Source organism: Macrobrachium rosenbergii, chromosome 17 (genome assembly GCF_040412425.1).
Source record: "Macrobrachium rosenbergii isolate ZJJX-2024 chromosome 17, ASM4041242v1, whole genome shotgun sequence".
In the NCBI taxonomy this organism is placed as follows: domain Eukaryota; kingdom Metazoa; phylum Arthropoda; class Malacostraca; order Decapoda; family Palaemonidae; genus Macrobrachium; species Macrobrachium rosenbergii.
In genome coordinates, this window is record NC_089757.1 from 29,126,559 (window position 1) to 29,138,264 (window position 11,706).

The 11,706-nt window shown below is 35.9% G+C and overlaps 1 protein-coding gene across 1 annotated transcript; it reads left to right on the plus strand.

Moving 5' to 3' along the window:
* The first annotated feature begins 1,057 nt into the window (after nucleotides 1–1,057).
* On the plus strand, nucleotides 1,058–9,102 carry LOC136847830 (uncharacterized). The gene is made up of 4 exons (XM_067119772.1): nucleotides 1,058–1,712; nucleotides 2,502–2,568; nucleotides 2,780–2,872; nucleotides 8,695–9,102. Exons 1-4 carry the CDS (start codon nucleotides 1,638–1,640, stop codon nucleotides 8,880–8,882), a joined length of 423 nt encoding a protein of 140 aa, XP_066975873.1. The 5' UTR covers nucleotides 1,058–1,637; the 3' UTR covers nucleotides 8,883–9,102.
* The last annotated feature ends 2,604 nt before the right edge of the window (nucleotides 9,103–11,706 follow it).

Here is an 11,706-nt window from a genome sequence, read left to right on the forward strand (position 1 = left end):
GCTGAATGACCTCATAGGTCTCAGTGCTTGGCCTTCAGCCTAATTTTCATATTCCAGTCCTATATACACTCAGTAGAGCGTCTTTTATGATGATCATGGGTTTTATAAGGATGAAGTAATGAGGGTTATACAAGACTGTTTTCATGCTCATAGTGAAGTACTGAAGAGAATTAAGGGTAAGCTTTTGCAGTGTAGGAGGAAGGGCTTCTTTGATATCAAGCTGTTCACATTCCTGCTCATGCCTCTGGAATTAGGAAGTCATCATAACATCTGTGTCTTAAGCTTTGGCACTTCATCAATTTAAAATAGGCAAAATCAGCAGCTGAAGTTGCAAAGGCAGAGGTGAAGTATAAGTATCTTTTAAGAATTCCAAAAAGAATATGAACTTGAGTGGGTGAGGTTAATGGAGAAATTAAAGTTATTAAAGGCTTAAATGATATCTATTTGAAGAAATAAAAAAAAAAGCAGTGACTGATATGGTAAGGAAAATACTGTAGGGCCAAAACATTCTCATTATTAAGTATACTTTAAGTTCATATTTCAAATGACAATAATGTATATAGGTTTGGAAGCTACCAAAGAGCCACTGAGGCTGTAATGTTTAAACCTTGTAGCATTTGTAAATGAAATAATAGATATTTTTCAAATGAAAGGGTTTCATGGGATAAATGAAGATAGATGTGAATCAGTTTATGATATGGTAGGCCAGCTAAAATTTTGTCTGCTGAAAAAAGGCATTCTCAACCTGTTCTAAAGCTTGAGATATTTAAGGAGATCTTTTAGAATATTCTTTATGGATAATCTTGTTTAAATCATTAATTGAACTTAAGGAACCTGTTGTTTAGTTGTATTATCTGTACCTCTATATAAAGAGGCTGGTTTAAAAGAAGTCAGGAATTGGCCCATGAACTCTCCAAATGATGGCCCCTGATTGGTAGATTTTTTGGATTTATTAGAACATGGCAAGATGGACATGACTACTATACAGTACTTGGGTATATAGTACATGTACTGAATTCAATAGCAGAGAATAAGATAATGTATTTAAATTACCTGTTTATTCAGTGTATTAGTGGAATGAAAGTGTTAGAAATGAATCAGATGATAGTCTGCTTTTCTTACAGCCATCTTTTTCTAAATTTTGTAAATTTTGATAACTTGCTAACATTGTACGTAATACTGTATGGATGTTACAAATAAAACAATGTAAAGGAATTGTTAGCAAAGAAAGAAGTCGAAGTCAGAATATCACCATCACCAAAGATTGTACAGCCACAGGAGGTAAGAAAAAAATTTAACTTTTGTTGTAAAACTGCTCATGATTTTGTTGTTTGTGAGATATTCTTGAAAAAATCTTTGGGTTATAATTTGGATGGAGAGAAAGAGTAAAGATTGACACTGAGAAAGTCTGTAAACTTTGTAACACTTTTCAACTTCATTTCTTGGTGATGAACTTGTGAGTATGTAACACGAAAACAGTTGCTCTGAGGAAAGGGAAAAAGTATCCTGAATTTGTGTTAGGATTGAATGAAACAACAAGGATTCTACATTACTCAACTTCTTGCTGTGGTCTTACCAGTTGGATTTAACATGTAAGATGTAATCTTGAGATCAAGGCATTAGTGCCTCACTTTTGGATGATTAGTCTGATGGATGTCTCAGCAAAGCGCCTGCATTATGGAAACTTAAAGTCAGATGGTCCACATGTTCAGGTAAGGTTATCAACAGTATAGAGTACTGAAAAAATTTCATGTAAGGAGTTAGTGGACTTGGGTAAAAGACAGACTGGAAAAATTCCCCTTTTGTTTGTTTATTGTAGGAGTAGCTTTCCAGCAAATCATAGCCTTACAGTATTCTAAACTTGAGACTGCTTAGTATTGGCCTCACCTTAGAAAGATGTTTAATGATAAATCTATGCTATGCAGAATTAATGTTAAAGTACTATTTTATATATATATATATATATATATATATATATATATATATATATATATATATATATATATATATATATATATATATATATATATATATATATATATATATATATATATATATATATATATATATATATATATATATATATATATATATATATATATATATATATATATATATATATATATATATAATAATAAAGCAAAGAAAGAAATGGGTGTAATAGCAACTTTACCAAAGAAATATATAGTGAGAAAACAGAGTGCTTTACCAGTTTGGTGTCACCTTCTTCAAAGGGAAAAGCATAGGTGCAAATTAATGTATACTGTACTGTATTGATACTATGCATTTGAATTACACCAGTATTATTATTATTATTATTATTATTATTATTATTATTATTATTATTATTATTATTATTATTATTATTATTATTACTACAGTATTCAGCGCAAGTAGTAGTACTAAACTATGAACAGACAATTTGAAAAAATATTAAGAAAACCTGTAAATTATTATGTAAAATTTTTTAATTAAGACACTCTGAAATTTACTTTCAACAGGTTGGATTTTGGGACATGAATGCCAAAGTCATTACGTTTTTGTTCATTGTCTTCATTCTTCACAAAGGTATGCTTCTTTGATTATAATGGTAATGAATATTTATTAATAACATACCAAATATTAAACAAATTAGTATTCCTGTAAACTTTTTTGCCATAGTTGTGGTTACAAAATGAAACTCTAGATCAAGCTACTCAGCACTGAAAGTGTTGAAAATAACTACAATTTGTTGATTTTGAAGGTACAGTTACACATTATTTTCTTCATTTTTACACAGGATGCTGTCAATACTGTTACACTGGAATCCAAGAAGCAACAGTGAAGTTGTATTGTCCTTCAGAAACATGTTTGAAACATGTCACAGAGTATGGTAAGTTATTTTATTTCGGGTATCTATGATTGGATATACTGTAATAGACACACTCATATATTATGTGGGATGAATCTTTCCTAGTGTTAAAGATAGCCATATCTTCCTGCTGGCAAGTGGGCCAATACAATAAGAAGATTGTGTAGCTGACCCAGATGACTGTCAAGCCCACTTGTTCTTCACCAGGTGTGCCTTGAATGTTTTAGCTCTTGTCAGAATTCTTCTTGCCACATCGGTGTGTGGTTGCCAATACTTTCACTGGTTTGACTGTTGCTTTATCATGGTATCGTGACTTTTGGCTTTTTGATAGGATGTCCTCTGTGGGAAGAAAAGTAAGAACATCAGGTTTTGTAGAAATGATTTCTGTGTAAGCAGGATTTTTTATTTTGAGATTGATAGATGCCGTTTTTGCCAGCTGTAGGGGTCAGGAGTGACTTCCAACATAGAAGTGAAGAATGTAGGGACTGGTCAAGGGACATTGTGCTTAAATTCCTTAAACATAAGAAAAGGAGGGAATCCGAGGATTGGCCAGAGACAGTTGGAAGAGTTTGCTACCAGGGAACTGGGTCAGTTCTCAGGGCAAGGTTGATTTGTACCCTCTGACATCTTCCTCTCATTTATCATGCTCCATTAAACACTTGAACTCTTTCACCAAAGGATCCTTTTGGTACACGCAAGTCATTTGCACCAAATTTTGACCTCACCCTTCATCAGATTCTAGCAGTAATGAGGTTAGCACTACTATAAATACTAGTGTAGTAGACCATAATATTAGGAGAATATCTCCTCGGTAAGTTGCTCTGTATGTTAATTTAACTCAGTCAGCTGTTGAACCCATCTCTTCTGTTTCTGTATCTTATTTGCATACTAGTCTTTCATTTCCCATCTTGAAATTCACTTGGTCTTTATCATCTGTTTCTTTGGCTCATTTTCTTTCTGACTTCTGTAATGTTCCTCTTTTGACTTCTTCATTTTTCACAGGAGCGTCGGTGGATAGATACCATTCTAGCAACATTAGTGTCTAGGAGTTTTCCTTCTAGTAGTTGGGATCAGCCTTTGAGGCAGTTTTGAGTGATGTGTTGGCGTCAGGCATCACTGGCTCTTCTAGTTCCAAAAGCATCCATAGGTTGGTGCCTAGTGTTTGCCATGTCAAGTTTATTCATCCATCCATCTTCTTCATTGAGTCATTTAGCACAGTTCTTACAGCAGTTCAGCAGAATGACTGGGTAATATCAGTAAACGTGCAGGATGCATATTTCAATATCCCAATAAATCTTCAGTCATGCAAGTTCCTTTGCTTTGTGTTTGCATGGAACTTATACAGTTCAAGGTGCCTTGCTCTGGTCTCTGTACAGCACCTCAAATGTTAATGAGGCTTATAGCACCCATAGATGGCTGATGATGTCTTTTAGGGATGAGAATTCTTCTCAGCTTAGACAACTGGTTAGTTTTACCAAACTCTTACAGTGGGTTTCTGAGGGCCAAGGAAATTTTACCTTGTCTGGCCGTCTTTTGACATTCAGATCACTAAACAGAATTATTCTTTGGTTCAGACTAAATCTGTTCTCTATCTGGGAATGAGGATAGACCATTGTAGTTTTCAGGCTTTGTCTTCAGAGTTGCATAGACAACTTCTTGTCTTTCTGGAAGGATTTCAACCATTAAAGCAGCTTCCAGCAAAGCAATGGCTTTCTCTGTTGGGATATATGACCTTTGGGAAAGTTTGTCAAGCTGGCGAGTCTCAGGATGAAATCAATACAATTCTTCTTGAGACTTGGGACAGGAAGTCCGTTCCAGACTTGCATCTAGTTTCAGTTCCATTAAGTCTTTTGGCAATGTTGAAGTGGTAGACACACCATCAAAGACTTCTGGCAGGTTTATCCTTGAAGGTAAGGAACCCAGATTTCACAATTTTGTCAGATGCAATCAGGGGATGTCAGGAGTCTGGTAATAAAGAGGAAAAGAGTTATTATAAACAATTTTTAACTCTTTGCTTTTTAGAAAAGCATGCAGCAGTGCAAATAGCAGATGAGGGGCAAGGTGTTAGTGAAATTTTCCTACAATATGACTTCCCTAGCATACTTCAGGAATCAGGGTGGCACGTTTCAGTTCCATTTAGTCTTTTGGCAATGTTGAAGTGGTGGACACACCATCAAAGACTTCTGGCAGGTTTATCCTTGAAGGTAAGGAACCCAGATTTCACAATTTTGTCAGATGCATCAATGAAAGGTTGGGGAGGGTTTCTGGGCAATCAGGGGATGTCAGGAGTCTGGTAATAAAGAGGAAAAGAGTTAATATAAACAATTTTGAACTCTTTGCTTTTTAGAAAAGCATGCAGCAATGCAAATAGCAGTTGAGGGCCAAGGTGTTAGTGAAATTTTCCTACCATATGACCTCCCTAGCATACTTCAGGAATCAGGGTGGCACAAGGTCAGTAACTTTCCCCTCACAAAAAAGTCACTGCTTTAGGCAGAAAAGAGGAACACGGTGCTTATTCCCCAGTTTATCCTAGAAAAGAACAACATATTGTTGGATCAGCTAAGTAGGAGGTACCAGATTCTTCCATGAGAGTGGTCTCGGCATCCTCTATCTACCAGTTGTTGCTGGAAACTGTGGGTTCACCAAACATGAATTTACTTGTCACATCAATAAACAACAAACTTCCAGTTTATTGCTCTTCCTTGGAGGACCCAAGGCTGAGGGGAATGTTTCTCGAGGACTGGTCCAACCTAGATTCAGATGCCTTGCCACCTTTTGCAAAAATAAGAAATGTACAAAACAAGTTTCAGGAAATGAGATATTACAGGTTGACATTTGGCTCTTAGGTGGCCACAGTGAGAATGGTTTCAGACCTCCTGTCTCTTTGGTTAGATCTTCCTCAGATTTTTTCATTCGGGAAAGAAGAACTGAGGTTTCATTGAAACCTCCACATGCTTCACTTACTGCTCTGAAACTCTTGACCATTTCCTATAAGTAAAGTATCTCAAGAGTCTGTCCTTAAGTCAGGGAGAGACGCAACCTCTGCCATGTATCAGAGACAGTGGTTTGTATATTACACATGGCAGTGCTCTAGAGGGATATCTTGCTCCTGTATCTCTACAGACAACTTGATAAAGTTTTGCTGTTTTCTAAGATGTAGTAAGAGACATTCTGTGTCTGCTATTCTAGGTTATAGGTGGATGCTATCCCGTGTGTTGCTCTATGTTCAGTTGGATGTTGCAAATGATCCAGACCCTAAGGAGGTTTTCAGATCATTTGAGATTGAGACACCTGGGATCCAATACTGTATCAACCTGTCTTGGAATATTGATGTAGTATCAAGATTTTTATCATCAGATCCTTTTGAACCGTTGGAAACAGCTCCGTTGAAATATTTGTTAATTACAGTATATAAAAACTTTCATGTTGGTAGTACTAGCAGCCGCTAAGAGGGTAAGGGAATTACAAGCATTCTCTTGCAATATGGACTTTTCTAAATGAGATACTATTTTTCTTTTGTTACCCATTTTTCAGGGCCAAGAATGATGTTAAGGCAAAATTACTTTTGAGACATGTTAAAATCCTGAACTTGACTTTTTTAGAGGGGGCAGAAATCCCTCCTCTGCCTATTAGGGGTGATTAAGATTTATTCATATGCTGTACTTAGATTACGGCCTGTTAGAGGCAAAGTTAATCTTTTGCTTTGTGTTGGTTATGAGGCCTAACTCTCCTTGTCAAAATATGCAATGTTTTTTTTTTTTTCCAAGGTGTTTGGTCAGTTTAACTCACAGGAAGCAAGACCTTGATTTATAAAGAGAATTATTCATAATATAAGAGCTGTTGCTGCATCATTTAATTTTTCAGAAATTTGTCTGGAAGACATAGTCAATTTTGTGCACTGGAGGTATAATTTTGTGTTTGCTGCTCATTACCTTAAGAATGTTGAAATTTTGTTCAGAAATTCTAAAACCCTTAGTCTGCTAGTTGTACCAGGTACACCTAGCTGTCTCAGACTTTTATTAACTTGAATCCCAGTTTTGAGTTTGTGGGGAGCATGAAGCTACATTTTTGTATGGGAGTATATCTTTATATCATTAGGCATTTCTTTTAATTGGGCTGTCATTTATTGTGCTTTTGAACCCAGGCACTGGTCTTTCCATGCCACTTGTGGCGAAGTGGTTTTTCTTCTCAAGGCTGCTGTTCCTATTCATGTGTAAGAGCCTTGCTCCGTGAATAGAATCCACTACAGTATTTGGCAGCAGTACTGTCCAGGAAGGCTCCCAGGTCAGTTAAGAATGTTTTGGGTTTCATACAAAAGACCTTCATCTCACTTGGATGAGCAGTTTTTGTCAAGCCACACTGGCCCACCATCCTACTTTCAATGTGGAAATCAGTTGTCTTTAATGATGGGTAAGATTCTTTCCAAGTAATGTAAATTTTCATAATAAAATTACCTACTGTTACAGTAGGACCCAACAGCTTAGTGGGCTGTCAAAAAGAATAACAGGTGAACTAGACAGTTATTCAGGTTATCCAATGTGGTGGTGTTAGTGCAGTTAAATGGCCAAGTATGGTAAGTATACTTGTAAGTTATGCATGTGTAAGGGAAATGGCCCAGAGGAATGAGATGAAAAGTTTTCCCATATAAATGGGTAAGGATGATGAAGATGTTTGTATATGTATGTCTGATTGACAGAATCCAGAATGATGTACTGTAATGTGTAGTGCGTTTGCAATATATGATGAATTAAGGTTGTGTTGGTTCAGTACTTTGATGGTTGTATATTCATGTCAAACAGTAAGATGTTTCTTTTGCTGCTGATCTAGTGGTCAGTGACGTTAAGCAACTTTTGGTCTTCTCAGTACCAAGATGAGTGACCTACAATGAACACCAGTCATCATTGCCACATACTCTCAGTTGATCATCTAAGGGGGAATGGATATAAATCAGGACATAGAATCTAACAGCAAACCCTGTGAATCTAACTTGAGCAGCGGTGTTTCAAAGTGTGGCAAAGAGGCCAACAGATGGTATAAATGAATCCATTTTTAGACTGTTTAGATAAAAGTTATGTTTAGTGTAAAAATAGAGCTCAGATGAGGGTGTCATGTTTACATGGCTTTCAACATTTCTGAGGATGAAGAAATAAGAAGAAAAGAACTGATATAGAATCAAGTTTGCAGGATAATGAAAGGGTATTCACTGGAGTAGCTTGAGTTTACAGAAGATAGTGGTAGTTGCTGATTAATTAAGATGGATAGCAGTGGCTGGTGAAATAGTTTGAAAATGTTTGTAAGAGGCGAGTGTTAAATTTGAAATTTATTTTCATCACACATTTCATTCTAAAAAACCATTGGAGGAGCATCTTGTTACTTCATCACATTTCTTTCTCAAAAACCATTGGCAGAGGATTCTGTTATCTTCCATAGCAAAATCTTTGCACCATTTTCCACATTTTCATTAACACTCTTGCAGACATTCACTTCAAACTCTCTTCTCATAAACGCTTTCAGACTCTGTTGTCAGACTCATGTGATCACTCTTCACCTACCTCTTTCTATCTTCCTCCTCCGTCATATCACGTCAGTCATATGTAATACAGTACACAGTAATATTATGGTCAGTGGTGTGGATAATAACCATCATTTGATGATGCTGAAGTGATCAAGTTTCATACACACCATCAGCAGAAATGTGTGATGGAGCCATTTATTCATGAGAAGTACATTGCATTGTTCTTTTTATGTTTTTACTAAAGTTTGTATTAAAAGATTTATGAATGAATAAATAACAAACAGTTACATACATTTTTTATCTGACAAATGTTACTATTTCTTATCAGACAACACCCAGGCTGTTGTCTACAGCTGTAGCCTGAAGAGTCATGACGAAGGCTGCAGAAGAGATGAGTCTCCAGTAGGTTATATTGAAAATTGTTACTGCAAGGGCAATCTGTGTAATGGATCTGGTGCAGCAGCCATAGCATTTCATCTCCTGTTGGGAAGTTTTCTCCTGAATATGTTTTTATGATCCTTATTGCAATATTTCTTTGGGCGAAATACATCTGCCAATAGAGACACTCAGTTTCACTTGATATAGAGTACTGTATTAAAAATTGCAAGAGGAAATAATTAAAGTATTTTTTTAAATGTAAATATATATTAAACCTTCCTTTTGCTCACAAGTATCTACATTTTCATTTACTGTTCCACAATAATGATCCTTCAAAATAATATAGGACGCAGTTTCAGTATTCCACACTCATTAACAGTTTAAGTCTTTGTAACATTGGAATTCCCCATTATTTATGGTTTCCCTGGTCATTTTGTTTTTTGATAAGGTTCATACACCCTTACTAAAGCACTGCTCAGTTGTAAGCAGTTAACAGTGACAATGCTCAGTTCAGAAGGCATACACATTTGTACAGCAGATTATGAGTACTGTACATATTAGCCATAATCCTTTGTGATCAATACTTAAAACTGTCACATAGTTTGGGGCCATCATCATTGTGGCATTTTTGGTTCCACTTACACTACCGAATTTTGGCTACATTCATCAGAGGGCAGAGACTCTAACCCTAATTGAATTCTAACTGCTCTCATCCTGTTAACAGGAGGCATGAGTCACTCACTTTTCCAGTCATTCTAAACAGGAGTTACCTCAAAACTAGTAGGGGCACCACTTTGCAACTAGAGCCAAGCTGATTCAAGTCTTCAAGGCAACATTCAATCCTGCAATCAAAATTTCATCATCATTATGAACAGTTTTTAAGTCGGCGGGAAGTGTTTTGTAGTTACATCTGTATATGAGAGTATCATGGCTCAAAATATTATACTTTACTGTAATGAATCACTGGTCTCACATCTGAAGAAAACTGTAAGAATGTGCTTTAAATTTCCAAATAGTTCAGTCAGAGCAATAAGATCACCAACCATTTTTCCACACTATAGCAAACCCATAATTTTTTTTCTTTCATAACATTTAGGAGAACACTATACAACTGGTACCAAGGCCAAACATTTATTCATAAAAGCTTCTTAGCTGATGACACTTTTATTTTACAAATACAGTAGGTAACTTTCAAACTCAAATATTACCCCACAGGAAAATGTGACATGGTTCCACTTTGCAACAAACATTTCCACAAATAATTATCACAAAAATAGACACCTGGATCTTTTTACAGTAGTCTTCCAATTCTGTGCAGGAAGCAATAATGTAACATTTACAAGTATATGTGATAGGAAAGAATTATGATAATATCTAAAATGAAGAAATCTCTCATAATGCAAAAGTTCTTTTATATGCATAAAATTCAAAGCAAAAATGTATGATAAGTAAACTATCACGTACAACTTGGGAGCTGACAGATCAACCCTGATTTTAATATACAAACCTACTGGGTTCATTCAATTTGCTGTAGGACCATCAGACTCTGCATTAGAAAGCTGAGATCCTATGCATAATGAGAGACCTAATCTGTATTAGTTTCAAGTCACCTCCAAACAAATCTGTAAGAGTCAAAAAGTGACTCCCCCTCTCCCATCATGACTTAGTATTGATATTAAGTATAGTACAGATATAGGCTACAGACTCGCCAACTAAGGCATTTAACAGAATGAGTCAATAAAAGTAAGCACTAGAATGTGTTTGTATTGTGAATAAGAGTATGTGTCTGTACACACTTCTAGTCTCCAAAAATTATGCATATGCCCCTAGACTGCAACATACAATGATCAGAAAAACAAGACATAAAACCCATATTTACACAGTCCTTACAGACAGATCCAAATCTTTCTTTAGCTTAGGATCTATTGTGTTCTCTTTGTAATGAAACAAGCTCAGTGATGCACCTGTTTTCACAGTATAACTGTCTGCAATATAGTTTTGTAGCTAAGAATTGAAAACATGCTGTAGAAGTTTTTCATTTTCAGTAAAAAGAGGTGCTGCAAGTAGCTCTTCAAAATTATTTTCCTACAAATCCGTATGTTGCTCCTTGCTCGTAGGCCATTGAAAGGGGAGCCAAAACTATAGTCAGTATGACCCGATTAAACTTTTTTTTTTTACTAAAACATCTTTAGTAAATGGCAGTCATTGTGGAATAATGAATCTAGAAATAACAAATTAGATATATTAAGCCATATGTTCAATTATGCTGATCATTCCAAAAAGAATGCCACATTGAGGTACTGCACTGCAACATTATCCAGTCTTGCTAGTCTTTCGTGAATAACCACAACCCAGTCCTGGATGTAGCGATGTTAGGACAACACTTAGTGGCTGACTTTATTGCCAAGATTTCATGTTTCATTCATTCATTCCTTTCCAGTATGTAAGCTGATTACTGCACTCCCCATCCCTTAGCTCACAGTGATATAATAAGGGTTAGTGGCAGGGAAAAAATGTTGATGAACAGAATGTAAAATAAGCCATATATTTAAAAAGGATCTGCCCCACAGTGCGATAGGTACATTTCTCTCATGTTCTTCCGTCACCTTTGGCCTACTAACATTTAGCTGCAAACACTATTTACGATTTCCACCACTCCAGAGCAGTCATTCTGATAACCAGGTGAAAACCAAGAAGTTTTATACTGCGCTTAGTGACCTGGTTAGACCATTTAAAGTAACCGAGTGGTCGCTCTTTATTTGTGGCGCGCTCGAATGCTATACCGCAAAGTCCAACTGCACAGCATAAAATTGTGTACCGTGTCATACTTTTTGATAAGGTAAGTCAGTTTGTATTGATTTTACGTAAAGACTTATAAACAAACTTCCTGACAACCTCAGTTTTCAGAGTAATTTGTACTTAGAGAAATAGCGCATACCGATATTACCGATGTGTATCAATA

Bases quoted from the DNA above. Each gene is read 5' to 3' on its own strand.
- LOC136847830 (XM_067119772.1), top strand. From the start codon at position 1,638: ATGATTAGTCTGATGGATGTCTCAGCAAAGCGCCTGCATTATGGAAAC. The intron at 2,569-2,779 runs GTATGCTTCTTT...ATTTTTACACAG, and splicing joins TGTCTTCATTCTTCACAAAG to GATGCTGTCAATACTGTTAC. The intron at 2,873-8,694 runs GTAAGTTATTTT...ATTTCTTATCAG, and splicing joins GAAACATGTCACAGAGTATG to ACAACACCCAGGCTGTTGTC.